Source organism: Saccopteryx bilineata, chromosome 12 (assembly GCF_036850765.1).
Source record: "Saccopteryx bilineata isolate mSacBil1 chromosome 12, mSacBil1_pri_phased_curated, whole genome shotgun sequence".
In the NCBI taxonomy this organism is placed as follows: Eukaryota; Metazoa; Chordata; class Mammalia; order Chiroptera; family Emballonuridae; genus Saccopteryx; species Saccopteryx bilineata.
In genome coordinates this window covers 50,802,457-50,827,010 of record NC_089501.1, presented here as the reverse complement: position 1 = coordinate 50,827,010, position 24,554 = coordinate 50,802,457, and the positions used below count along the sequence as shown (strand labels likewise).

Sequence of the window (24,554 nt, the reverse complement as noted above, 5' to 3'; positions counted from 1 at the left end):
GATCTTGAGGGGTTTCAGAGACCAGAAGTGGGGATATCATATCTTTTACATGAATGAGAAAAGAACAGAATTTTTACAACCCTTTAGTGACAAACATCAAGATAAAAAGAACACATGAAGACACATGCTTAAAACAGCTCCCAGGGTCAGCTAATCCTGGTTTCAACTTCAAAGAAAAGCACTGGGCTGACGATAATTCGGCTTCCGTTTCCATGCAGAGGCCGTGGCTCTGCACGGGACCGCCGAGGCCCGGGAGGGGGACTGCGGAGCCCAGCACTTGTGTCTCGGGGTTCCAGAGCACTTCCACAATGGGCCTACTAACAAGAGGGTCCCACACAGAGGGAAGACCCTCCAGAGGCACCTGCTAATCCAGAACAAGGCTAGTCACTGCTGAAGACAATGCAAACAACTCCGAGAGCCCAGGGAAGGACTCACACCTATAACAACAGGCAGGAAAGCAGCCTATGAGCTTCCTGAGAACAGGGGAGTTAACCCTCAACGAAAGGAGGCAAACGCACTCTTGCTGAGAGATCCTCCTTCAAGAGTGTAGAAGTCTATGACCATAAGTGCAATCTCTTATTGGATGTTTCCAGTTCCCACCCCTGCCTTCTTCCTTCCTTAATTTTTCACCCACTATCTTACACTAATAATTAAACCTTATAGAATATAAGGTGACCCTCCCACTTGTTTTTTTTAATGTCTATTTTATTGATTTTAGAGAGAGGAAGGGAGAGAGCAGTAGAGAGACAGGAACATCCATTCTTGTATGTGCCCTAACTGGGGATCAAACCGGCAACCTTTGTGCTTCGGACGACACTCTCACCAACTGACCTATCCGGCCAGGGCATCAACTTGCTTTTAATGCAAGAAAAAGTTCATAGAGCTAAAAACAAAACAACTGACTGACCAACTGATAACCCAGACCCAAATTACTGATGTCAGCAAGCTTCAGTCAATAGTGCTAACTCTGAAGTCTCGTCAGAGACTCAGACGTGCTATTATCTATAGTAGTTATAGATAACAGCTAATGAGATAAATTATGGGGTTTTAAATTACAGCAGGTAGGAGGGAAAGGAAATAAATTACAGTATATTTCCTCATAAAAGCTTCAGCCACAGGCATTGCTATTATGAGTAAATCAGGAGAATCAATTTCAGAGCTGAGGCCGCTGCAAGTCTGGGCTTGGCAACAGCTTTTTACGCAATAACCTACAATCTAATTAACTTGGACATAAATTATCCATTCTAAACCGCATTAAATTATTTTTATAAACAGTTCAGTAAATTGGCTAACTTCTGTCCAGCTAAGAAAATGTCCCTGCCTTTGCACTTCTTGACTAGTACAGCACAGATAACGTGATTTTAGAATCACCCCAGAGAAGAGTAAATTGGTGTTATGTATAATTAACATTGTACTTGGTTTTTAATAGCATCATTATTTAACTTTATATTATTGAGGCAATTTTTAAATGGTTGAAACAGACCTTCAAATGAAAAAGAATAATTTATTAAAATGCTCAGATACTATATGGACATATTTCTCCAAAGGAAGACCAGCCAAGCTCCTCTCTTATCCCACAAACCCAGAGAATTTAAATTTAAGACCCATGATACTTTTATGTCACAGCTGATGAGAACTTTTACGGTAGGTAAGGCCGTCGGGCTCTATTGTATCTAGGCACAGTGAAGATTAGAAAAAGGAAGACAACGTAGTCTTCAACTTCAAGAAAATAAAATGAGTACAGAAAAGTGTAATCCATGGCGAGGCATTAAACACCCCAAGGATTCATAAAGAAGGGCTGAAATCGCTGGACAGATTTACAAAAGAATGTGACTAGTTTGAAAGGAGAATGGCAGGAAAGGACACTCCCTGCAGAGGGAACAGCATGATGCCCGGAAGGGCGCCCCGAGTCAGCCAGAGCAGTGGACAGCGCTGCACGTGCCTGTGTGTTTCAGCACTATCATACACACACACTCTAACAAACACAGAAGCCTTACAACACAGCGTACTTGTGTGTTTCAGCACTATCATACATACACACTCTAACAAACACAGAAGCCTTACAACACAGCGTACTTGTGTGTTTCAGCACTATCATACATACACACTCTAACAAACACAGAAGTCTTACAACACAGTGTACTTGTGTGTTTCAGCACTATCATACACACACACTCTAACAAACACAGAAGTCTTACAACACAGCGTACTTGTGTGTTTCAGCACTATCATACATACACACTCTAACAAACACAGAAGTCTTACAACACAGCGTACTTGTGTTTCAGCACTATCATACATACACACTCTAACAAACACAGAAGTCTTACAACACAGCGTACTTGTGTTTCAGCACTATCATACATACACACTAACAAACACAGAAGTCTTACAACACAGCATACTTGTGTTTCAGCACTATCATACATACACACTCTAACACAGAAGTCTTACAACACAGCGTACTTGTGTGTTTCAGCACTATCATACATACACACTCTAACAAACACAGAAGTCTTACAACACAGCGTACTTGTGTGTTTCAGCACTATCATACATACACACTCTAACAAACACAGAAGTCTTACAACACAGCGTACTTGTGTGTTTCAGCACTATCATACATACACACTCTAACACAGAAGTCTTACAACACAGCGTACTTGTGTTTCAGCACTATCATACACACACACTCTAACAAACACAGAAGTCTTACAACACAGCGTACTTGTGTTTCAGCACTATCATACACACACACTCTAACAAACACAGAAGTCTTACAACACAGCGTACTTGTGTTTCAGCACTATCATACACACACACTCTAACAAACACAGAAGTCTTACAACACAGCGTACTTGTGTGTTTCAGCACTATCATACATACACACTCTAACAAACACAGAAGTCTTACAACACAGCGTACTTGTGTGTTTCAGCACTATCATACATACACACTCTAACAAACACAGAAGTCTTACAACACAGCATACTTGTGTTTCAGCACTATCATACACACACACTCTAACAAACACAGAAGTCTTACAACACAGCGTACTTGTGTGTTTCAGCACTATCATACATACACACTCTAACAAACACAGAAGTCTTACAACACAGCGTACTTGTGTGTTTCAGCACTATCATACATACACACTCTAACACAGAAGTCTTACAACACAGCGTACTTGTGTGTTTCAGCACTATCATACATACACACTCTAACAAACACAGAAGTCTTACAACATAGCGTACTTGTGTTTCAGCACTATCATACATACACACTCTAACAAACACAGAAGTCTTACAACACAGAAGGAGCTGGGAATTCCCATCCTCTCTTACCTGTCTTCCAGGTAGGCTAGAGACAGCTGGTATGAGATCTGATTGAGACAGCCACACAGCCTGCCAGTTCAGACAACCAACAAAAAGAACTAAAAATATATATAAATATGTAACTCAACAACAAAAAACAATCCAACAATAAACTGGCGAGGGTCTTGAAGAAACATCTCTTCGAAGAAGCAACAAATGGCCAATAAGCAGGTGAAAAAGTACATGAAAAGATGTTCAAAATACCTATCAGGGAAATACAAACCAAAACCTCACACCCATCAGGAGAGCTGCTATCAGAACTAAAACAAAACAGAAAATAACAAGTGTTGGCAAGAATGTAGGGAAGACAGAACCTGGGGCACTGTTGGTGGGAATGTAAAAGGTGCTCCCACCAGGAAAAACAGCATGGCGATTTGTCCAAAAATCAGAAATAGAACTACCATAGATCAAGCAAGTCTGCTGGGTATTTATCCAAAAGAACTGAAAGCAGTGTTTCAAAGAGAGATTTGAAACAGAAGTATTTCCTGTTCACAGAAGTATTATCCAATAATAGCCAACAGATGGACAGAACCCAAATGTCCACTGATGGATGAATGGATAAAATGGTGTGTGTGTACATACGTGTGTGTTGGTGTACGTGTGTGTATGGCATATTATTCAGCTTAAAAAGGAACAAAATTCTGACACATGCTACAACATGAATGAATCTCAAGAATGTTATGCTAAGTGAAATAAGCCAGTCACTAAAAGACAAACACTGCACGATTCCACTTCTATGAGGTATGTAGAGTAGTTAAATTCATCGAAACCGAATAGAATAAAGCTTCAGTTTTACAAGATTAAGAAGTTATAGAGATTGGTTACACCACAATGCAATAAATACACTTAACACTACTAAACTTTACACTTAAAAATGGTTAAGAAGGCCCAACCTGTGGTGGTGTAGTGGAATGTTAATCTGGAACACTGAGGTTGCTGGTTCAAAACCCTGGCCTTGCCCGGTCAAGGCACATATGAGAAGCACATGAGCTGACGCTCCCCCCCTCCCCCGATTTCTCGCCTCTCTCTAAAATCAATAAGTAAAATCTTTTAAAAAAATGGTTAAGATGGCAAATTTTATGTTATGTATTTTACTATACTTTTTTAAAAGATATGTTTAGCCTGACCAGGCGGTGGCTCAGTGGACAGAGCGCCAGACTGAGGTGCAGAGGACCCAGGTTCGAGACCCCAAGGTCGCCAGCTTGAGTGCGGGCTCATCTGGTTTGAGCAAAAAGCTCACCAGCTTGGACCCAAGGTTGCTGGCTCAAGCAAGGGGTTACTCGGTCTGCTGCAGCCCCACAGTCAAGGCACATATGAGAGAGCAATCAATGAACAACTAAGGTCTCGCAACGAAAAACTGATGAATGATGTTTCTCATCTCTCTCTGTTCCTGTCTGTCTGTCCCTATCTATCCCTCTCTCTGACTCTCTCTCTGTCTCTGTAAAAAAGGATATGTTTAAATAATTAATGTCTGTATCTAATTACAAAATACTCCAATCTGGTATACCTGCCTCTCTGATGAGCTGCATAAGGTTAGGACATTAGTCCCAAGTTTATCATCACCCCATCAATCGTCCACTCACTTGCAGTTCTCTCTCCAGTACACCCTGCTAAGAATTTTATCCTCTATTATAAAGAACCCAGACAAGAAATGAACTGGTCTAAAAGTCTCTGGAACATAAGACCAAACAGAAAGGTGCCTATCTGTACATACTTTCTCTAGACCATTAAGCTTTTAACCACTGTTTAAGAATAACTTAGTAGAAATAGAAAAGTACGTTACTGACATAACAAACATAAATCGGAGTGAATATTGAAGACTCAGCAAGCACTTCTGCGTGTTTCTGATTTCTATGTCAGACTGCTTGACGATAAACATCAGGTCGCTCTGCCTACTGCCCGCTCATTTGGCTGGGTGATGAAATAAAGTATTTTGATAAACAGGCAAAAACGTCTTTCTCCCTATTTTTCTTGGTTCATACTGCATAATTTAATTAAAGTCAACAAAGGATTAAAATCTGTCAAAGACAAGTGCAGTGAGTACAAGCAGCTCACAAGGATTAGTGGAGACCGGGCGTCCCAGCAAGTGCCCCCACGCATCCGTACTTGCACAAGTGTGTCCAGGGTGAAGATATGCTCCCCACGAACATTGTAGAACTTGACCATGGCGCTCTTCAGGACAGGGCCGTTGGGAAGGTCCCCAAGCTGGGTTTGCCGTTCCATACCAGCGACTGCCAGGAGGTCCCCCTGCGTGCACCACTGGGCCACCACCTCTGAAATCACAAAAAAGAAACGGTCGGCCTGCAGACATGACCCTCCCTGAGCTTTCACTTATGTAGTTTGTAAAGCAGATGCCCAACAAATACATCAGTCTCTCTCCTTTTCTTTCATGAAGACACCCGCTGCCTGCTTCTCTGAAGACACACAGACTCTATGAAAACCAAGTTTATTACTTAGAGAAGAACTGCAGTTCCCCTGAAACATAACTGCGCCAGGCGAAGACCATCTGTGATAAAGCTGGCGTGTTAAATCTCTGTCTCTAATGCCAGCATTTCCATAATGGGGCCTGCGGAACTCTGAGCGAGCAGGTCAGGGAATACAGCCCAGGACTGTACGTCCTAAGTGTGCTTTTCCCACTGCTGGGTCCCCCGGCTCCCTGAGATGACTCAAAGAAGTTATAAATGCTAAAAGTAAAAAGTAAACCACGAGCCAAGCCTAAGTTGATACTCATTTGAGTTCTGTGCACCACAGCAGATAATGTTCAGGTAATGGACATACCTGCATATGAAGGCCCTAACTCTTCCTCAACAGTTATGGGGCTTAGAAACGAAGATAAATACTTCTGTTGTGTGGCAGAGTTGTCAGAGAAATGTCCACAACAGAGATGAGATGCCCTCCTACCAGACTTTCAGTGCCTACAAGAAATGGCTATTAAATGGTTTGTCTAATACTAATGTGAACCAATTACTTATTCTTGCTGGTAAAACAAGCTGTTAGTAATAAGCTTTTCAGGATAGTATAGCTTTTCTCCCTCAAGACCCTAAGACTGTATGTGCCTTACACAGAGGTCCCCAAAATCTGGAACTCTGGGTCCATTCTGCACAGAGGCTGGACAGGGCCACACATGAGAGCTGGATCTAGAATTCAGCAGCTCCTAAGTGCTAACAGGTCACATGTGATCATGCATCTGTCTTGTTCATGTATGGTACTGATGCTGACATTGAAACCAGCCATTCTGAGGTCACCAAAGTACTGAACTTCCCTTGAAGACTGGACAGTGACCCCTGGGGTAAGATTCCTCTCCAGACTCAGGGGAGCCAGAGCTTGCTCATCCCGCCAGCCACAGACAGAAACCGTAGGTAGAGGCAGCGGAGGACTGCCCGGAGGTGACTGCAGACAAGCACCAAGAGAGAACCCTGACAGCGAAGAGCTGATGAGAGGAGACTCCCTTGCTCTTCCTTCTAAAAGGATGTGGATAAGGCTGAGTGCAAAACAGCCAATGAAAAATAAAAGAACCAACCACATATCTAGATGAACAGATTTTTCAAAAATAACAGGGAAGTGAGAGGGTTTGTGCATGCACTAAAGTGTGCTCTGGACACCCAGATGCCACAACCCTTCCAGCGAAGGGCCTCATCATAACGATGAAACTGAAATGGCCTTCTCTGGATGGTACCTTTAAAAACGCAAGGACGTCAAAACGAGGAGCCACTAATACTGACAGATGCACATGACGGAAAGATGGAGCCGACCACAGTTTAGGGGGGAAACGTCCTGCAGTCCTGTAGCAGTGAAGACAGCACTGAACTCCCAGGCTCCTCTGCTGGCCCGCTCTGGTCAGTGCATGAGCAAATCCCTGCACCATCCTTTTTGTTATTCATTCATTTTAATAAGAGTCTTTGCATTTTTTCTTTTCCTAACAGAAAAGTGGGTTGTTGCCCTCACAGGGCTGACCTAGATACACAGTCACATTCAGAGGCTGCTCAAAGATGAGCCCTGAGCACTCTAGGTCATTGATTCTGTGTACTAGGTGGGGGCTGTCTGAGTTAAGAATGAGCCTAAATATTTACAAGTCAATGCTTAGGGATTTCTTTAACGGAGTTGAGGACTGGAGTGAATAAATAAAATGGAGTCACTATGGTCAAGCTGCTAAATTATTCAATAAAGTAGGCTGAGGCATGAGAAAACGATTCTATTCTTTAGTCCCGAAATTTAACTTTCTGGGCTTTCCAGTCCTACGTCAATGTGCGGATGCACCTTGGGTCATTATGCGTCAGTCAATGCCTGAACACACATCAAACCCTTGGATGAGCCTGGCCAGGTCGTGTCGCAGTGGATAGAGTATCAACCTGGGATGCTGAGAACCCAGGTTTGAAACCCCAAGGTTGTAGGATTGAATGTGAGCTCATCTGGATTGAGTATGGGGATGCTGGATTGAGCGTGGGATCATAGACATGATCCCATCGTCACTGGCTTGAGCCCAAAGGTCAATGGCTTGATCAAGGGGCCACTGGCCCAGCTGGAGCCTCCCGCCCAACCCCAGTCAAGGCACGTATGAGAAACAATCAATGAACAACTAAAAAAAAGTGCTGCAACTACAAGGTGATGCTTTTCATCTCTCCCTTCCCATCTCTCTCACTCTCTCTCTCCCCCTCTCACTAAAAAAACAAAAACCCCTTGGATGACCATCTGAATGAACTCAAGAAGAAATTGCTACCTTGTCCAGACCACTAGACATCTGAAGACTGCCATCTTGGATCAATGCAAGGGCTAAGAATGCAGGACTGATTCTTCTCAAGAATGTACTTTTTATTATAAGAACCCTTAGCTTTTCTTTCTCTTTTGGAACAGTTTGGGTATTGCCTAGTTGTGTTTCAGGTTTGTAAGTCCTAAGACCCTTAATAAATCTTTACCATTTATTTCTAGACAAAGCCTCCTGACTGAGTGCATTAGACACAGTTATAAAGTTATCCTGAGACAGTTATAGTCTACAAAGGCAAGTCAGTCTTTCAAAAGGAGTGAGACAGCATAAACCAGTTCTGATACAGATGACAAGGACACCAGTTATTAAGGCAACAGGCTACCTCCTAACACCCTGACATGAAGTGGGAATACATGAGTGGGACTAAGGAAACACCAGGGCTTGTCCGATTTCAACCAGGGGCACAGCAGTACCCTAAGGAGCTGAATTCCTAGTGCAGGAGTTCTAAACCCTCATAAACTAGAGCAGAATGAAACAAAACTCAAATATTCATTCACTTTTTGCCACTATACTGAAAAGACAAGGACGTAGAAGTCTAGATGTAGTCTGGTCAGGACCTGTGTTGTCCCAGAAACGTTTTGTAAGCTCTGCCTGACCTATTTTAGAAAATAATCCCTAATATCTTTGCCGAATGTTTTAGTAACAATTTAACTTTTTTGAATCTCCAAAAACTAGTTTGAAAATATAACTTAGAAGGGACGAGCTCCTGCTTCCCAGGGACCTCCTCCCACCCTCCGCGGCTCAGCGCTGGGCCGGGCGGCTCCCAGGCACAGAACACTCCCATCTTCCCCAAGCACTGGCTTTTCCGGATGATTCTGAGGGGTGTGTGGATTTTGGGGCTCTTAAACATTTTGCACAAGAAAGTCAGCAAAATTACACTATTTTACTTTAACCAACAATCTTATAAATCTTTTTTGGTAAAATATGGAGGCTCAAAATTTGACATGCAGTCAGTGACGAGAACATCTGGTTCTTCTGTGGTAGCAAGAGCCCCTTGCACGGCATTGGTGCTGTGTCCAAAAGGCAGCCGAGCACTGGTGGAGAAAGAGCAGCATCCCTACCAAACAGCATGTGTGCTGCAGCTGTCAGGTGGAGGTCTGAGGTTCACTTAGGCCCCTCCCCCTTAAATGTCCCTGTTAATAATTCGTCTTTTTATTAGCCAATTAGATACATGTACTGGTGTGTGTGCGCGCACGTACGCATGCGAATGTCCGCATGTACAGAGAGAGGACAGAGGAACAAATTAAGTAGTGAAACATGATGGTAGAATATCAGGTGAAATCTTTTCTTTAATAAGAGTGCTTTTAGTGAGCACAGCAAGGACTGAAAATATCATCGTCAATGAGGACAATGGGAGAAATCTTAGCCGGAACTGTGCAGTGACAGCTCCACCCAGCAGAACCGCTCTCTGCAGTGACCTCCCACTTGCCAATCTCAGTGTGCTCAGTGAAATGATAATAAGAGCAACTTCTGCAAAACAAAGAAACAAAATAAAGCCCAGTCTGAATTCCTTTATTTTACTGCAGTGTGGGGTGGAGTGAGTGAGACATGCTTTTGAAAGCTTGCTTTACTGCCCGAGATGTTCTTCTTTGGACGTAGCAGAATGTGCCACCCAAAATATGCCTCATTGGTTTAAGGGATTTTCTGAGAGGAGGCAGATACAAGACTAGCTCTCTACTCTGCCTGTTTGCCTAAGCAAGACATAAATTTATAAATGTGTACAACCTCCCACCAGGAAGGACATCAAGTAATCACTGAAGACAGCTTCAGACCCTTACCAACCCAGAGAAGGCCCCGGACGAATCTACACAATGAACTTTAGGAACTAGCCCTTATCTTCCATCAGTTCCCACAATTTGCTACCCTAGAAATGAGTCTTTTTCCTTTGTTTTGTCACTTCTCCAAAATGTACTGTTCTATTGTTAACATGCCGTGTAATCCCACATTACAACCAACGCTTTGTTACTCATCACTGAGTGCTTCCCCGGTAAGCACGTAAGCACGACGCCTGATTAATCAACTTCTGTTTGCTTTTCTCTTGCCAAGCTGTCTTTCATCAGTCTCATTTCAGGGCCCCAGCTGCAGAACTCCACCTGGTAGAGGAAAGTGTTTTCCTTCCCTGTATCCTCAAGGAGTAAAAGTCACAATGGAGGGGAAAAGCCCCAAATATTAGAAGTCCCTGAATTTGTGATTCCCAGATTTTTATTCAAGACACAACTTGCTCAGGAAAATTCTGCAGAGCAAAAAATCATTCTCCTCTCCCTACACACACACACACACACACACACACACACACACACACACACACACGAGCGCGCGCGCGCCTGTGTATGCGTGCACGTGTGACAAGGTGAGGAAGAGGGTTTGGTCATGGGGACCATGAGCTATTGGGCATACTAAGTTGTTTTGCACATGACATGATTACGGTTTGGTGATAAACTAAAGAATATCATAAGTCATCTCTCTTGCTAAGACTTCTTTTTTAAGTGAGAGGAGGGGAGATAGACTCCTGCATGCGCCCCAACTGGGATCCACCCAGCAACTCTGGTGCTTGAATCAACCAAGCTATCTTCAGCGCCCGGGGCCGGCCCTCAAACTGCTTGAGCCACTGATTGTGAGAGAGGAAGAGAGAAAGAAAGGGGGAGGGTCACACTGCAGTAAAAAGAAAGATGGTCGCTCCTCCTGCATGCCCTGACCGAGGATCGAACTCCAGACATCTGCAGGCTGGGCTGACGCTCTACACTGAGCCAGCCAGCGAGGGCCTAAGTCTTCTTTCTTCACTGGAAGCTCTCTGATGATGTTTCTTTGACAATAACAGAGAAAGACAAAGTGAATCTAGGATAAAAGTTAGAATAAAACTAGAGTAAAAAACTTTCACATTTGGGAGGGCTACTTTGCATCATCTCCACAAATCACGTGTTCCTAAATCCTCTGCTGCAAATTTGATGTCAATGTTTTGGAAATGCTGCTTTAATACAATCTAGTCTGATACAGGCAGGTATGATGCAGTCCAGCCAATCAACAGTGAGGTACATGGGCTTGATTCTCCACTTCCCTGTGCTTCTGGAATAACACAGCCGGCACGCAGAGCACACACTCGAGACGCCAGTCTGGCAGCCAGGTTTTTTTGGTTTTTGTGGGGTTTTTTTGTATTTTTCTGAAGCTGGAAACGGGGAGAGACAGTCAGACAGACTCCCGCATGCGCCCAACCGGGATCCACCCGGCACGCCCACCAGGGGCGAAGCTCTGCCCACCAGGGGGCGATGCTCTGCCCCTCCGGGGCGTCGCTCTGCTGCGACCAGAGCCACTCTAGCGCCTGGGGCAGAGGCCAAGGAGCCATCCCCAGCGCCCGGGCCATCTTTGCTCCAATGGAGCCTTGGCTGCGGGAGGGGAAGAAAGAGACAGAGAGGAAGGGGGGGGGGGGTGGAGAAGCAAATGGGTGCTTCTCCTATGTGCCCTGGCCGGGAATCGAACCTGGGTCCCCCGCATGCCAGGCCGACGCTCTACTGCTGAGCCAACCGGCCAGGGCCTGGCAGCCAGTTTTAAATGACAGGCGCAAGTTCAACCGAATGTTCTGGGTTGCCCCACCTCCCATTTAGATTATAGTCGGTCCTGAGAATGTCGAGGACCAGACAGTGCAGGAATTTCTACATTGCACCTTTCAACCCTGAAAAGCCAATTATTTTTCAAAAAAACCAGGGTCATACAATCAGTATTATTCTAAAATTGCAAAATTCAGAACATTCTAAATGCCAGTGGACACTGATTTTCTCTTGAGATGACGGCATTTCAGACAGTGGACAGGAAGAGATCAGCCCCGTTACAGCCACGTCTCAGTCTGACAACTGCAGGGTCTCCATACGTCTGTCAAGGTAACTAGACTGCAGAACAACTGGTCCCTTAATAAAGCCCTAAAAGTACAGGGGCTTCTTTGTGAAGGTGGCTCACGCACCCGCTGCTGCCTCCCGCCCGCAGGAGCTGCTGTGCAACGCTGCAGACCGGGGCAGCCGGAGGCACACACCGCGCACGGGGGAGGCCCACCCTGTGCGGGGAGAGCGGCAGGTGAAGACGGAGACTGGCGGTTCAGAATCCCTCCTCCGGGCGAGACTCGGGAGCGACTTGTCAGGTAGGAAGCGGAGTGAAAGGATAAACAGCCTTTACTAACAGGCTCCCGAAGTCAGGAAGAGGTCACTGAAGACCAGGTAGGTCCTGGGTGTACGACAACCAGCCTGGAAGGCCGGCCCCTGGGCCAGGGCTCATCCGCAGCCTCCGTACCTTTCAGTCCTGAGCGGATGACAGTGGGAGACAAGTCATCGTAGTTGTTCATCAAGCTGATGTCCCCCGAGGTGAAGCTGACGGTGAGCAGTGGCTTGATGTTCTGCACCGGGATGGGGTACGCTGCCGGGCCATCTGTGGGGACAGAAGTGCCAAGTGGAAGAGCCAGCAAGCACATGATCCTACCCCAGGGCCACACATTGGACGGATCTACCAAAGAAAGCACTTCTACACCACCCCCAACCTCACGGCCATGGCGGTGCTCACCAGAGAACCCTGGGTCTACGGCAGTGAAAATATGGGTGAAAAGTTTTAACCTGGCTGCTAATGTGCTGTGGTCTAATGATGTGTACATGTAAATTACTTGAATGTCATAAAACATACAGGGTGGAGCAAAAGTAATGCATGAATTAATAAATAACACAAGAATAAACTGTTTTGCGTGCTCACAACTGTGACTCTACTCCTGTCCCACTCTGTAGAGCAGGGGTCCCCAAACTTTTTACACAGGGGGCCAGTTCACTGTCCTTCAGACCGTTGGAGGGCCGGACTATAAAAAAAACTATGAACAAATCCCTATGCACACTGCACATATCTTATTTTAAAGTAAAAAAACAAAACGGGAACAAATACAATATTTAAAATAAAGAACAAGTAAATTTAAATCAACAAACTGACCAGTATTTCAATGGGAACTATGCTCCTCTCACTGACCCCCAATGAAAGAGGTGCCCCTTCCAGAAGTGCAGCGGGGGCCGGATAAATGGCCTCGGGGGGCCGCATGTGGCCAGCAGGCCATAGTTTGGGGACCCCTGCTGTAGAGGAACGGCAGGAAGAGGCCCAGGCTGCACAGCTCAGCTGGTTGAAGCGTTAGGTTGCGGGTTTGATCCATTTCAGCGCACACACAAGAATCAGCTAACGAATGCATAAATAAATGGAACAACAAGTCAATGTTTCTCTCTCTCCCTTCCACTTTCTCTAAAATTAATCAATAAATAAAAAAATTAAAAAATAACATTATAAAAAAAGAATGGTGGAAAGAGGGATGAAAGTGCATCTTGATCCTGGTCTAACATGCAGAGAAAAGTGGCTTTCAAGCCTGCTCTCTCAGGGACCCTCATGAGAACGAGCGGCCTCAGCAGTTACTGTGAGTTCTCCATGAGGCTGTCAACATGAGAGCCCCAAGTCTGCAAAGAAGGCTGCGGGTGCACACGGCTCAAAGTTCTGCTTTGTCCGCAGTGCACACTCAGCATAAAGGAAGTAGAATGCTCTGTAAATTCAAGAAGTATTCACTGAATGTCAAGAAAGGAGTCATGATGGACCACATTCTGGATTCTTCCATGTGTTTCAGAAAGTAGAAGCCAGTGCCTCCCATGGGTGACTCAGTCACCTCCCACAGGGTGACTCGGGGCTCCCTCAGAGGGTGACTCAGTCACCTCCCACACGGGCTCCCTCAGAGGGTGACTCCGGGCTCTCTCAGAGGCTCTCTGAGGCATCACACCTGTGCCACACTCACCTCTGGCAGCCGCCCCAGTGGGCCGGCCTGACAGCTGCCCTCTGTACTCAAGCCTCCTTGCTACCAGGAAACGCCACTCTACCTGAAAACCAAGCTCCGTCATCTCAAAATCACTGCACTGCTTCTGAGAAAGGCAACTGGTTCAAGCAGCAGCAGGCACCGAATTCTGTTCTCACACTTACTCTGGACTTGCTCATAACCTTGGTCTCTAGATCTTCTTTCTTACACTTGTAAGTAAATCTGCATTCAATCTCGTCAAGTTCTATGGTAAAAGCACACTGAGTCCAATGTTTTAAGGCACTGACTTGACCACTCTGAGGCTGGAGAAATGATCGACACTGCATTCCAGGCTGGGTCCTCCTAGGAAAGGGCACGGTCACCTCCCTAATGGATCTGTGGGAGCTAAGAACACTTCCTCAAGGTCTACCGATTTCTTTTTTTTAATGTGTAAACATCGTCATCTATTAAAATAAGTAAAAAAAAAAAACTCCACACACATACATGAATAAATAGGTACATATGTTCTCTGGGAAGCATCACATCTGGGACAGGAGGGAGAAGACAAGGCAAGAGCACTGGAGTCCAGCGGGCCAGGTGCTGACGAGGTGATTTTTAAAGACTTCCTCAGACCAGGACTTCATGGGGCAAAAAGGCCTCACAGTCACAGGATAGGGTAGAAACCGTCCAGCACGTGTCCTTGACCACCGGGCACTGGGCGCAGTGTGAGCAGAGCCGCCCAGGCTGGGGCAGAAGTCCTGCAGCAGTGTGACCACTTCTACTCAGGCGGTCATCCCTTCCACTATTTCCAAATACGACTTCGTTTTGTAAAAACGGGTGAGTGCAGCAAATGGGACACTGGGGACGAGCCAGGGCTCTGGGCAGGCCATTGCTGACGTGTGCTGACACTGGCTGGTGACGGCCACAGCAGCGTCAAAGGCTGCCCCTTCCCCTGGGCTTCTCACACATGTGGGGGAAAGATACTGCGGGGGTGAAGGAGGGTGGAGTCCAAACTCATCCCCACCAAGTCTGACACCATCTTTCATTACCGGGCCCAGTGTGAAAAACAGACCCCAACCAATCCGGTTTAGTGTCACTGTGAGATCTGTGGGGGTGGGCAGCAGGTTCTTCAGACTGAGAGAGGGGAGAGCGCCTCCCCAAATTAAAGACAGGGACATGGATGCCTGCCCAATGTGCCAGCCTTCGTTACGGGAAGAACTAATGATCCTTTCCTCATAGGACTGAAGCCTGGACTCTAACATTAGGGATGTGGAGCACCACACACTAAATTATTGTAATAGCACAGCACTTTTCAGCTTCAGCTCTCTTTATTCTCACTACGCCCCAGGGACGCAGAAAGGGTCGTAAAGTCCCATTTTATATCGAGGGAGACCTAAGCCAGTGGCATTCATCACCCTGGCCAGTGATAGCAAGAAAGGGGGAGGCAGAGAGAAGACAGTCACTTGGAGCACAGAGCAGGCCGACCGGCCCTGCCTCTGGGTTCAGGAGCTCTTCCCAGTGAGGCAGGGCGCTGTGCCCCCAGCAGACCTTCCCCTCCTCCCCACATGCTGTCCCTGCTGAGCAGCCAGCTACCTTGGGGCGGGGAGTAGTCATCGGAGTCTGTGTCGCTCTCGCTGCTGTCCTCTACCAGGAAGGCCGGGTAGTTCCAGGACATGCTGAGGATGCCGTCGGACTCGTGCAGGAGGACGTGGGCCAGCATCCTGCCGTGGCAGTCCATGACGATCACCTGCCCGTCAGCTGTGCCAAACAGCACCTGCAAGTGAGGACCGGGACTGCTGTGATGGACAGGGAGGAAGGGCCTCCACTTCCCACAACCCTCGTCGCCTCAACTTGTTTAGAAGGACTAAATATATTTAGAACCAGAAACACAGACCAGTTCAAGTAACTGGGGGGGGGGGGGGGGATACACAAAGCATTGAGTTGTAAAACTTTAACTAGTTGTCATTGCAAGAATTTCAGTCCTCTAATACTGAAATATGACCAGCAGCACAATAAACACTCATTATGGGCCTAACCTGTGGTGGCGCAGTGGATAAAGCGTCGACCTGGAATGCTGAGGCTGCCGGTTCAAAACCCTGGCCTTGCCCAGTCAAGGCACATATGAGAGTTGAAGCTTCCTGCTCCTCCCCCCTTCTCTCTCTCTTTCTCTCCCCCCTCTAAAACGAATAAATAAAATTAATTTAAAAAATATTTTAAAAACCCCCACTCATTATGTTGTGTGGACATTATCAAATAATACAAGCAAAATCTTGGTTTCATTTTTTGTGGGTTATTTTGTTTACTAGGGTTGGAGAAGAAGGGTTAAAAAGATAATATTCATTATTTTTCCGGAAAATAAAGAAGTGGCAGAAGTTTGTTATTAAGAATTTCTCAAATTTATAAGACAAAACTTAGGTGTTTTATCTTAGGTGACCCAAGAAAAAACACATTAGGTTATGTAAGCATGTTATCTAACCATATTTGGAAAAGAAGATGCTTCTGAAATAGATTGTCTAATGTTTTCACTGTGAATAAGGTGTTAATGTATCAAAAGTTGTATCAATGAAGTATTAATGAAGTCAGCACTTCACTGAGTGCTGACTTTGTACTAAGCACTATACTAAAAGCTTTATCTCATTAACTGTCAATAACCCTGTGAGCTCAGTACCAGCAATGCTGGAATGCAGACGTGCTGAGGCTGGCCTGAGGGAATTCCCCGGGGAGGTGGGGCCCAGGGGTGGAGCTTGCACTCAGGGCCACGCTGGGGGACTGGACAGGCACAAGGCAGAGCCAGGCACTGGCGGGGCAGAGGAAGGCAGGTGGGGGTTACTCCCTCCCATCAGCACAAGAGCATCTCACAGCAGTACTATCAGGCTGGATGTCCCCGAGGGGACCCTGGGGCCTGGGAAGCAGGATGTCCACAGGGAGCACACTGTAACCTTCTGCTCTGTGGGGTGGGAGCTTGCCTCTGCATCTGTTGCCATTAAAACTTCCCACATTTTGTGTCTAATGAGGTTTGTCTATCCCTGAGCAACTCAGCATGACAACCAACCTATGTTTCCATTGCACAGATGCAGAAACAGCCCGAGAGGGGCCAGGCTAATGATGATGAGGCTGTTATGCAGTAAGAGGCCATCTGACTACAAAGAACGGGGTGCAGGGCTTTCTACATCCCTGCCTCTTCTGCTTTTAAGATTTTGACATTAAGCTTGCGGGAAAAGAGCTTTGGTCACAGTGGACAACTCAGTATGTATTTTGTTGTTGCTGCTGTTAAATGAATGAATTAAAGTCAGTGATAATCAAAAGGCAATTTTAGGACATACAGTAAATGCTGATGATTAAGATAGATTAATTGCAAGGGAAGATATATTTCATTTAAGTAACAATAAGCTCACAGAATTTATAAAACTGTTAGAATAAATCAATTTGCATCAAATATTTCTGTAAACATGATCTACATTCTAATGACTGAAAGCTAAAATAAAAAAAGAAGGCTAGAGCTGTTTTTTCCCCAGAGCACACCACTTAAAGAAGAAACAGAGAAACCCAACAGGAACACAATAAAAAGCATTTTAGAAACAGCTGAATTCTTGGCGGCCCTCAGAGGAAATAAGTCTGCATGGTGTGGCTGCGAAGGCCCAGTGAGACCAGTGGGGACAGAGACCCTGGGGCAGCCTGGCCAGCCCAAACTCCGGAAAGCCAGACCCTGCACAGTCAGCAGTTTGAACAATAATACAGAACACGCCTGACCTGTGGTGGCGCAGTGGATGAAGCGTCGACCTGGAAATGCTGAGGTCACTGGTTCGAAACCCTGGGCTTGCCTGGTCAAGGCACATATGGGAGTTGATGCTTCCAGCTCCTCCCCACCTTCTCTCTCTGTCTCTCTCCCTCTCTGTCTATCTCTCTCTCTCTTTCTCTCTCCTCTCTAAAATGAATAAATAAAATTAAAAAAATAATAATAATACAGAACACAACTGGCTGCACCTTTAACTGAAATGTACAATTTACATATCTCAAATGTAAAAGATATGTGGGAACCCCACAGTAAGGTGAGGGTCACGGGCGATCAAGGCTCCCCTCGCCCTGTCCCTACCCTCACTCACTGGTCCAGTGTGTCCTGAAGAGCAGCTCTGTACCTCGGTGCTGGCTGAAGTGATCATTTGTCACTGATGACCTTTAGTTTTTAATAACAATAACGCATTAGCAAACAATCACTCTTCACAAGGACCCCGGAAAGGAGTTCTCTCACCCCTCCGTTGTGGGTTCTCGAAGTCCCCAGTCTTCCATCGGTGGAATCATCACTACTTTCATCTCTTTTTTTTAAACCTAATTGGATAATGTTTTAAAATTTTATTTCTTGACGAGAGAGAGAGAGAGAGAGAGAGAGAGACAGAAACATCAATCTGTCCCTGCATGTGCCCTGACCGGGCATGGAACTGGCAACCTTTGTGTCTCAGGATGATGCTCCAACCAACCGAGCTGACTGCCAGGGCTACTTCCGCATCTTCACTGTGCAGTTGTCTGATTTCTGACTCCCACAGAGCCTGTCGGCTCTTGAGGACGGGGTGTGCTGGCTCTGCTCGCCACGCCCTCCCCAGGGCCTGCCAGGGTCCACACAGGAAGTGAGTATCTGTGGAGGGAGGGAGTAAATGCCTCCGCACTGAGGCGTCCTTTTTCGTTATAGAGAAACAGATGCCAGAGAACAGAACAGAAACCTGTTCCTGAACTAAGGACCAGTGTACTTAGTGCGTTACCAGTGCTCAGCATTACATTACAGCCAAGTATAAAAACTGGCCCCCACCCCACCCAGCCCACCCCTGCAGTTCCCACCATCAACCGGTGGCAATCACAGCTCTCTTGGGAAGAGAATATGCGATAAAACTTGAGAGAAGGAAACATCAGCACTAACAGCCTAGTTGTCACACGGTGACGGAGGGAGTTATGTTTTGGAACTAGTACGTCACAGATAACGGAAGAACACTGGTACAAGAGGAAATCAGATTTTTAAGAATCGCCTCTGTTACAAGATTTTCATGCCTCATCTCCTCCAGTGAGATAAGGCTTATGTGAGCCACAGCCTTGAAAGGAACAAGAAGAGCAGCCTAGTCATGATGAGCACACACACAGCCAGTCTCTGCACTTCTACTGAACAAGGACACACTGCCCCCCATTCCGGTGCTCTCTCCCGGGAGCGGGCAGGCTCCTCCCCCTGAGCTGACTTTTCCAGGCCTGGCCAAGGCCCTCTTCTCTCTCCAGATCTCGGGCATGCTCCTGGCTTCAGGGATCCCACTCACACTAGCTCCCTGCCCAGGCCTCTCCCTAAGCTCTGGACAATCACATTCAATTGCCTACTGGCCACTTCCATGTGTCAAAGGGCCTCAGAGTCCACGTGTCCCAGATGAAACGAGTGATCTTCTCCTTCCCCCATCAATACACACACAGCCAGGCCCTCTCCCCGCAGACTGTGGCCAGGGCTTTCTCTCCCACGTCCAGTACACGGTCAGGTATGTCACAAGTGCTCAGACATCATGTGCGAAGGCCTTTGGGATGCGTCCACACAGCATGAACCTCCCTCTGACTGTGGACCCCACCACACTCGGAACCTGGCTCTGTTTGCGTATCTGTCTTCCCCTTTAAAGCACGGGTTCTCAAGGGCAGGTCTGCAGCCAAGGTTCTCACGTGCTGCCTATCACAGGTGGATGCCCAGCGACTGTGAGTGAGTTTCTGCCCAATGCTCTGGCCTTTGCCCAAGTTTTCCTACAAATGAAGGAAGAACTTCTTTAATTTTTTCTTTAAGCTATAGACCACTGCTCTGCTCAAATCCTCCCATAAAACTGGTCTCCAAAAACACTGAATTGTAAATGATGATGAAATAATTTAATTTCTGTCTCCTATTTTTCCTGCTGTTTCTTCTCTTCTGTGGCTCTGCAGGCTTCATGTGTGGGCTAGGGACAACGCCCTCTGGAATGTGGACACCAAGAACCAACAAAAGGGTAGAAATCTGAGGGTCCTCAGACCAGATCCGTTCAGTGGCGAACTCTCATAGAAGGGCAGTTTTTACTATCATTGCCATTTTAAAATAGTTATGGCACCCATATGTAACCTCTTAATTTCAAAGTATTCCACTCATAACTATTTTTAGATGTATTATTTAAAAATATAGATCAATCACCAGTAGTTTAAAATGAACCAAGCCATAAACCAAAGGGGTTAGGGGAAAGGATACAAAATCATTCGAAGGATTTACCTTTTGGAAGATGATGCTATATCATCAGTACCATTATCTTTGGACCCTAGCACGCATCTAAACTCCTGAAAGATGACCACATTAGAAAATTTCAGCTACAAAAAATGCATGCTCCTGTAACTGCTCCCCTCACCTGCAGTCAACTAGCATATTGGAGCTGGTTCCAAGGGAACTGACTCTTTCCTCATTTACTTGCTTCTGTGATTTACAGCTGGGGGAGCAGATAACAAAGTGATTACAAATTCCTACTTAGTAACTTCAGCCCCACTGGTGGCAAATGTCCCCATGAGCAACTGAGGATGGGGCCCAATGGGCCAGCACTGGGATGTCCCTCTACTCTGTAGGAGCAAACGTCTGTTCTGAGACGCCACTGAAGACACACCATTTGTGTAACATCTCCCTGGTGGGTGTCAGAATATTAGCCTTCAAATGTGCATCAGAACTTGATTTGAATATTCTGCAACTAAAGGAACAGAGCCACCAAAATCAAGACAGCTGGAAATGACAAGTTGTTCAGTTGATTAATATGCTATTTCCTGGTTTAAAAAATAAGATATAATTTCACAGTTGACTATAATAATCCTTTCTAAAACAGGTATTTTAAGACTCATTGTGATAAATGTGGGAAAGACATCTCACCCAAAATATCTGTAATAAAATAAAATTGTATCTTTGGCTCAATGTGTAATTTTGGAGCTGTGTCATATACTCACAGCCAAAAAGACCACTTAGAAACGACCCATAAAAATGAGAGATTCTCCTCTGTCCAAAGATTTTTCAGAGAAGGAAGACAGTCTATCTGTCCCAGGCATCAAATTTAATGTTAAATAATTCCCATTGCTAGAACATTCTTCCTCAAGTCTTTTAGGCTCCATTTTAAAGTTTATTCACCCTTCTAAAACACCTACCAGGTGTCTGGAAGAGGAGGGGAATGGTCGGACTACAGAAAGGACAATTAAAACTCACATATAACTAGAATATCCCCAGAAGGATACACAAGTAACTGGGATCACCAGTTGCCTCAGGGGACAGAACTGGGTGGCTGGGACAGCAAAAGAAAAAGGCCTCTCATCATACATCTTTTTAAACATTTATGTAGACTTTTATACCATGTGAATGTACTATTAAAACATATACATTTAAGTATATGTATTTAAGTACCTATTTGAACGGGGCAGAAAGAAGTGCTTCAGGACTTATAGCTCCATCAGGCCTCTGGAGCAGGTGCAATGCCCGGGGCAGCCACTCACTGGGCAGTCTGGGGGTGACTGTGCACCTGTAATTCGGACAAAGATGCTGAGTAACGCAGGGAGGGATCTTGTATCCTGTTTGGTGCAGACAGTCCAAACCTGTTGGAAACACCCTTTCCTTTGCAAAGGACTCAGGACTGGGAGCTGGCTGGTGGGAGTTGCGGGGTTGGTGCTATACTGCTCACAGAAATTAGGGGATATTTCAAAATGAGTATGAAGCAATAAAGTATCCCCTAACTTTCGTGAGCAGTATATTCTGCCTCATAACTACTTTCAACATTTTTTAAATTTATTGATTTTAGCGACAGGAGAGAGAGACAGAGAAAGGCAGTGGGGAGAGAAGCAGGAAGCACAGCTCATAGGTAGTTGCTTCTTATATGTGCCTTGACCCAGCAAGCCCAGGGTTTCGAACTGGTGACCTCAGCATTCCAAGTCAGCACTCTATCCACTGCACCACCACAAGCCAGGCTACTTTTGTCATTTCGAATTGATCATCCACCTCCAAGTGCTGGTCTCTTCTGTCAGCTAAACAGTTAGATTCGATGAGCTCAAATCCTTTCCTGTTTCATAATGCTATGAATCTTTAAAATTCATCTAAATATGTTTCCTAATATATAAAAATAGTAACTCTTCCTGTGGGTACTAAGAGGAAATAATCTCCTGCTCTGGGAGAGCGAAGGGCTCTGGCCAGTGGCTGTCAGGACGTACAGTGAAGGGAACGAGCCCAGCAGTGCCTGTGACTGGCCAGTGGCTGTCAGGACGCACAGCGAAGGGGACAAGCCCAGCAGTGCCTGTGACTGGCCAGTGGCTGTCAGGACGCACAGCGAAGGGAACGAACCCAGCAGTGCCTGTGACTGGCCAGTGGCTGTCAGGACGCACAGCGAAGGGGACAAGCCCAGCAGTGCCTGTGACTGGCCAGTGGCTGTCAGGACGCACAGCGAAGGGAACGAACCCAGCAGTGCCTGTGACTGGCCAGTGGCTGTCAGGACGCACAGCGAAGGGAACGAACCCAGCAGGGCCTGTGACTGGCCAGTGGCTGTCAGGACGCACAGCGAAGGGGACAAGCCCAGCAGTGCCTGTGACTGGCCAGTGGCTGTCAGGACGCACAGCGAAGGGAACGAACCCAGCAGTGCCTGTGACTGGCCAGTGGCTGTCAGGACGCACAGCGAAGGGAACGAACCCAGCAGTGCCTGTGACTGGCCAGTGGCTGTCAGGACGCACAGTGAAGGGAACGAACCCAGCAGGGCCTGTGACTGGCCAGTGGCTGTCAGGACGCACAGTGAAGGGGACGAGCCCAGCAGTGCCTGTGACTGGCCAGTGGCTGTCAGGACGCACAGTGAAGGGGACGAGCCCAGCAGTGCCTGTGACTGGCCAGTGGCTGTCAGGACGCACAGTGAAGGGGACGAGCCCAGCAGTGCCTGTGACTGGCCAGTGGCTGTCAGGATGCACAGTGAAGGGGACGAGCCCAGCAGTGCCTGTGACTGGCCAGTGGCTGTCAGGATGCACAGTGAAGGGGACGAGCCCAGCAGTGCCTGTGACTGGCCAGTGGCTGTCAGGATGCACAGTGAAGGGGACGAGCCCAGCAGTGCCTGTGACTGCTGGCAGAGGTCCAGGCCTTGCTGGAGAGCTCAGCTGGGTGAGCACCACCTGATAAGCCAAAGTTGTGGGTTCAATCTCCACTCAGGGGCATACAAAAACCAACCACTGAAGGCCTAGTAAGTGGAACAAATCGGTGTTTCTTTCTCTCTCAAATCAATCAATAAAAAAAAAATTAAGAATAAAAAGATAAACAAAGCCAGATACCAGTTAAAGGACAGATTTGGGGGGGGGGGGCAGAGACAGAGAGAGTCAGAGAGAGGGACCGATAGGGACAGACAGACAGGAAGGTAGAGAGAGATGAGAAACATCAATACTTTGTTGTGGCTCCTTAGTTGTTCATTGATTGCTTTTCTCATATGTGACTTGACCGGGGGGCTACAGCAGACGGAGTGACCCCTTGCTTGAGCCAGTGACCTTGGGCTCAAGCTGGTGAGCTTTGCTCAAACCAGATGAGCCCACACTCAAGCTGCCGACCTCGGGGTCTCGAACCTGGATCTCCCACATCCCAGTCCGATGCTCTCTCCACTGCGCCACCACCTGGTCAGGATAAAGGACAGATTTTAACCAGTAATAACGACTCCAATACTGAAGAGTCCAGCCTGAACTGAAATCAAGTTCCACAAGTCCCATCTCTGCAGAGACGACTGACTGAGCATTTTAAAGGGACAATGAGGGAGCGGGAAGTAGGAAGGCAGGAAGGGATTCGGCCAGAGTCAGCAAAGGGGAAAGTCACAGAAAGCAGGAGGCGGGTTTGCCCACGTGATTAGGTCATCTGGGCTTGCAAACTGCTGCTTATCCAAGTTGGGGAAGGACCCTCCCACAGACACCCTACTGTCAGGGGTTGTTTGGAAGCCTTGAGCTTTACCAGGCAAGAACTTAAAGGGCTGGAGTTGTCATCTCTAGCAACACAGCCTTGAGTTGACAGAACTATGCTAGTGTTTGTTCAAGTCTGTGCGTGCGTGCACGAGAGAGAGAGAGAGAGAGAGAGAGAGAGAGAGAGAGAGAGAGAGAGAGAGAGAGAGAAATCATTTGTGATGGGAATCTAGTTTTCTAGGCCAAAGTTGAGGCCTAGTTAAGAAGAGGGCTCAGCAGGGGCTGCCTAGAATTTAGTCAGGAGAGTGTCCGTCACTGGTAGTAGCACACATCACCTCCCTCCAATGTGACACGTGGATAGACTTCAATGCTAAGGATGGGGTTGTGAGCAGAAATGCATTCGTGGCTCAGAAATGCCACCCTCGTAAGCTCAGCTTTGCAGTTCAGCTATCTAGACAAATCTTGGCATTCAGGGAGGGGTTCTGCGTCACACGCCCCACGTTCTCACACGCACAGTACAGTCCGGGTGACTGCAGGCACCGTGTGGCCCAGCACCATACTTCAGGGATCATTTCGATAGTTCGTAATCGTCTTGCACAACTGAAACTTTCCACCCACTGAACAGCAGAGGCCCTGTTCCCCCCCATCCCTCCTGGGCCGCTCCCCTTCTCCTCTCTGCGTCTATGGGTTTGATTACTTTGGATTCCTCAAGTGAGTGAGA

At 46.7% G+C, this 24,554-nt stretch overlaps 1 protein-coding gene across 3 annotated transcripts in view; it reads right to left on the bottom strand.

Annotated features, from left to right (window-relative positions):
- The window catches only part of TULP4 (TUB like protein 4), a 184,734-nt gene that overhangs the window by 27,146 nt on the left and 133,034 nt on the right, over nucleotides 1-24,554 (bottom strand). For all 3 annotated transcript variants that reach the window (XM_066248421.1, XM_066248423.1, XM_066248422.1), the window contains 3 exons: nucleotides 15,518-15,698; nucleotides 12,412-12,546; nucleotides 5,481-5,647 (listed from right to left, as the gene is read on the bottom strand). In XM_066248421.1, the coding sequence (XP_066104518.1) occupies nucleotides 5,481-5,647; nucleotides 12,412-12,546; nucleotides 15,518-15,698 (483 nt within the window). The remainder of the gene's footprint in view (nucleotides 1-5,480; nucleotides 5,648-12,411; nucleotides 12,547-15,517; nucleotides 15,699-24,554) is intronic.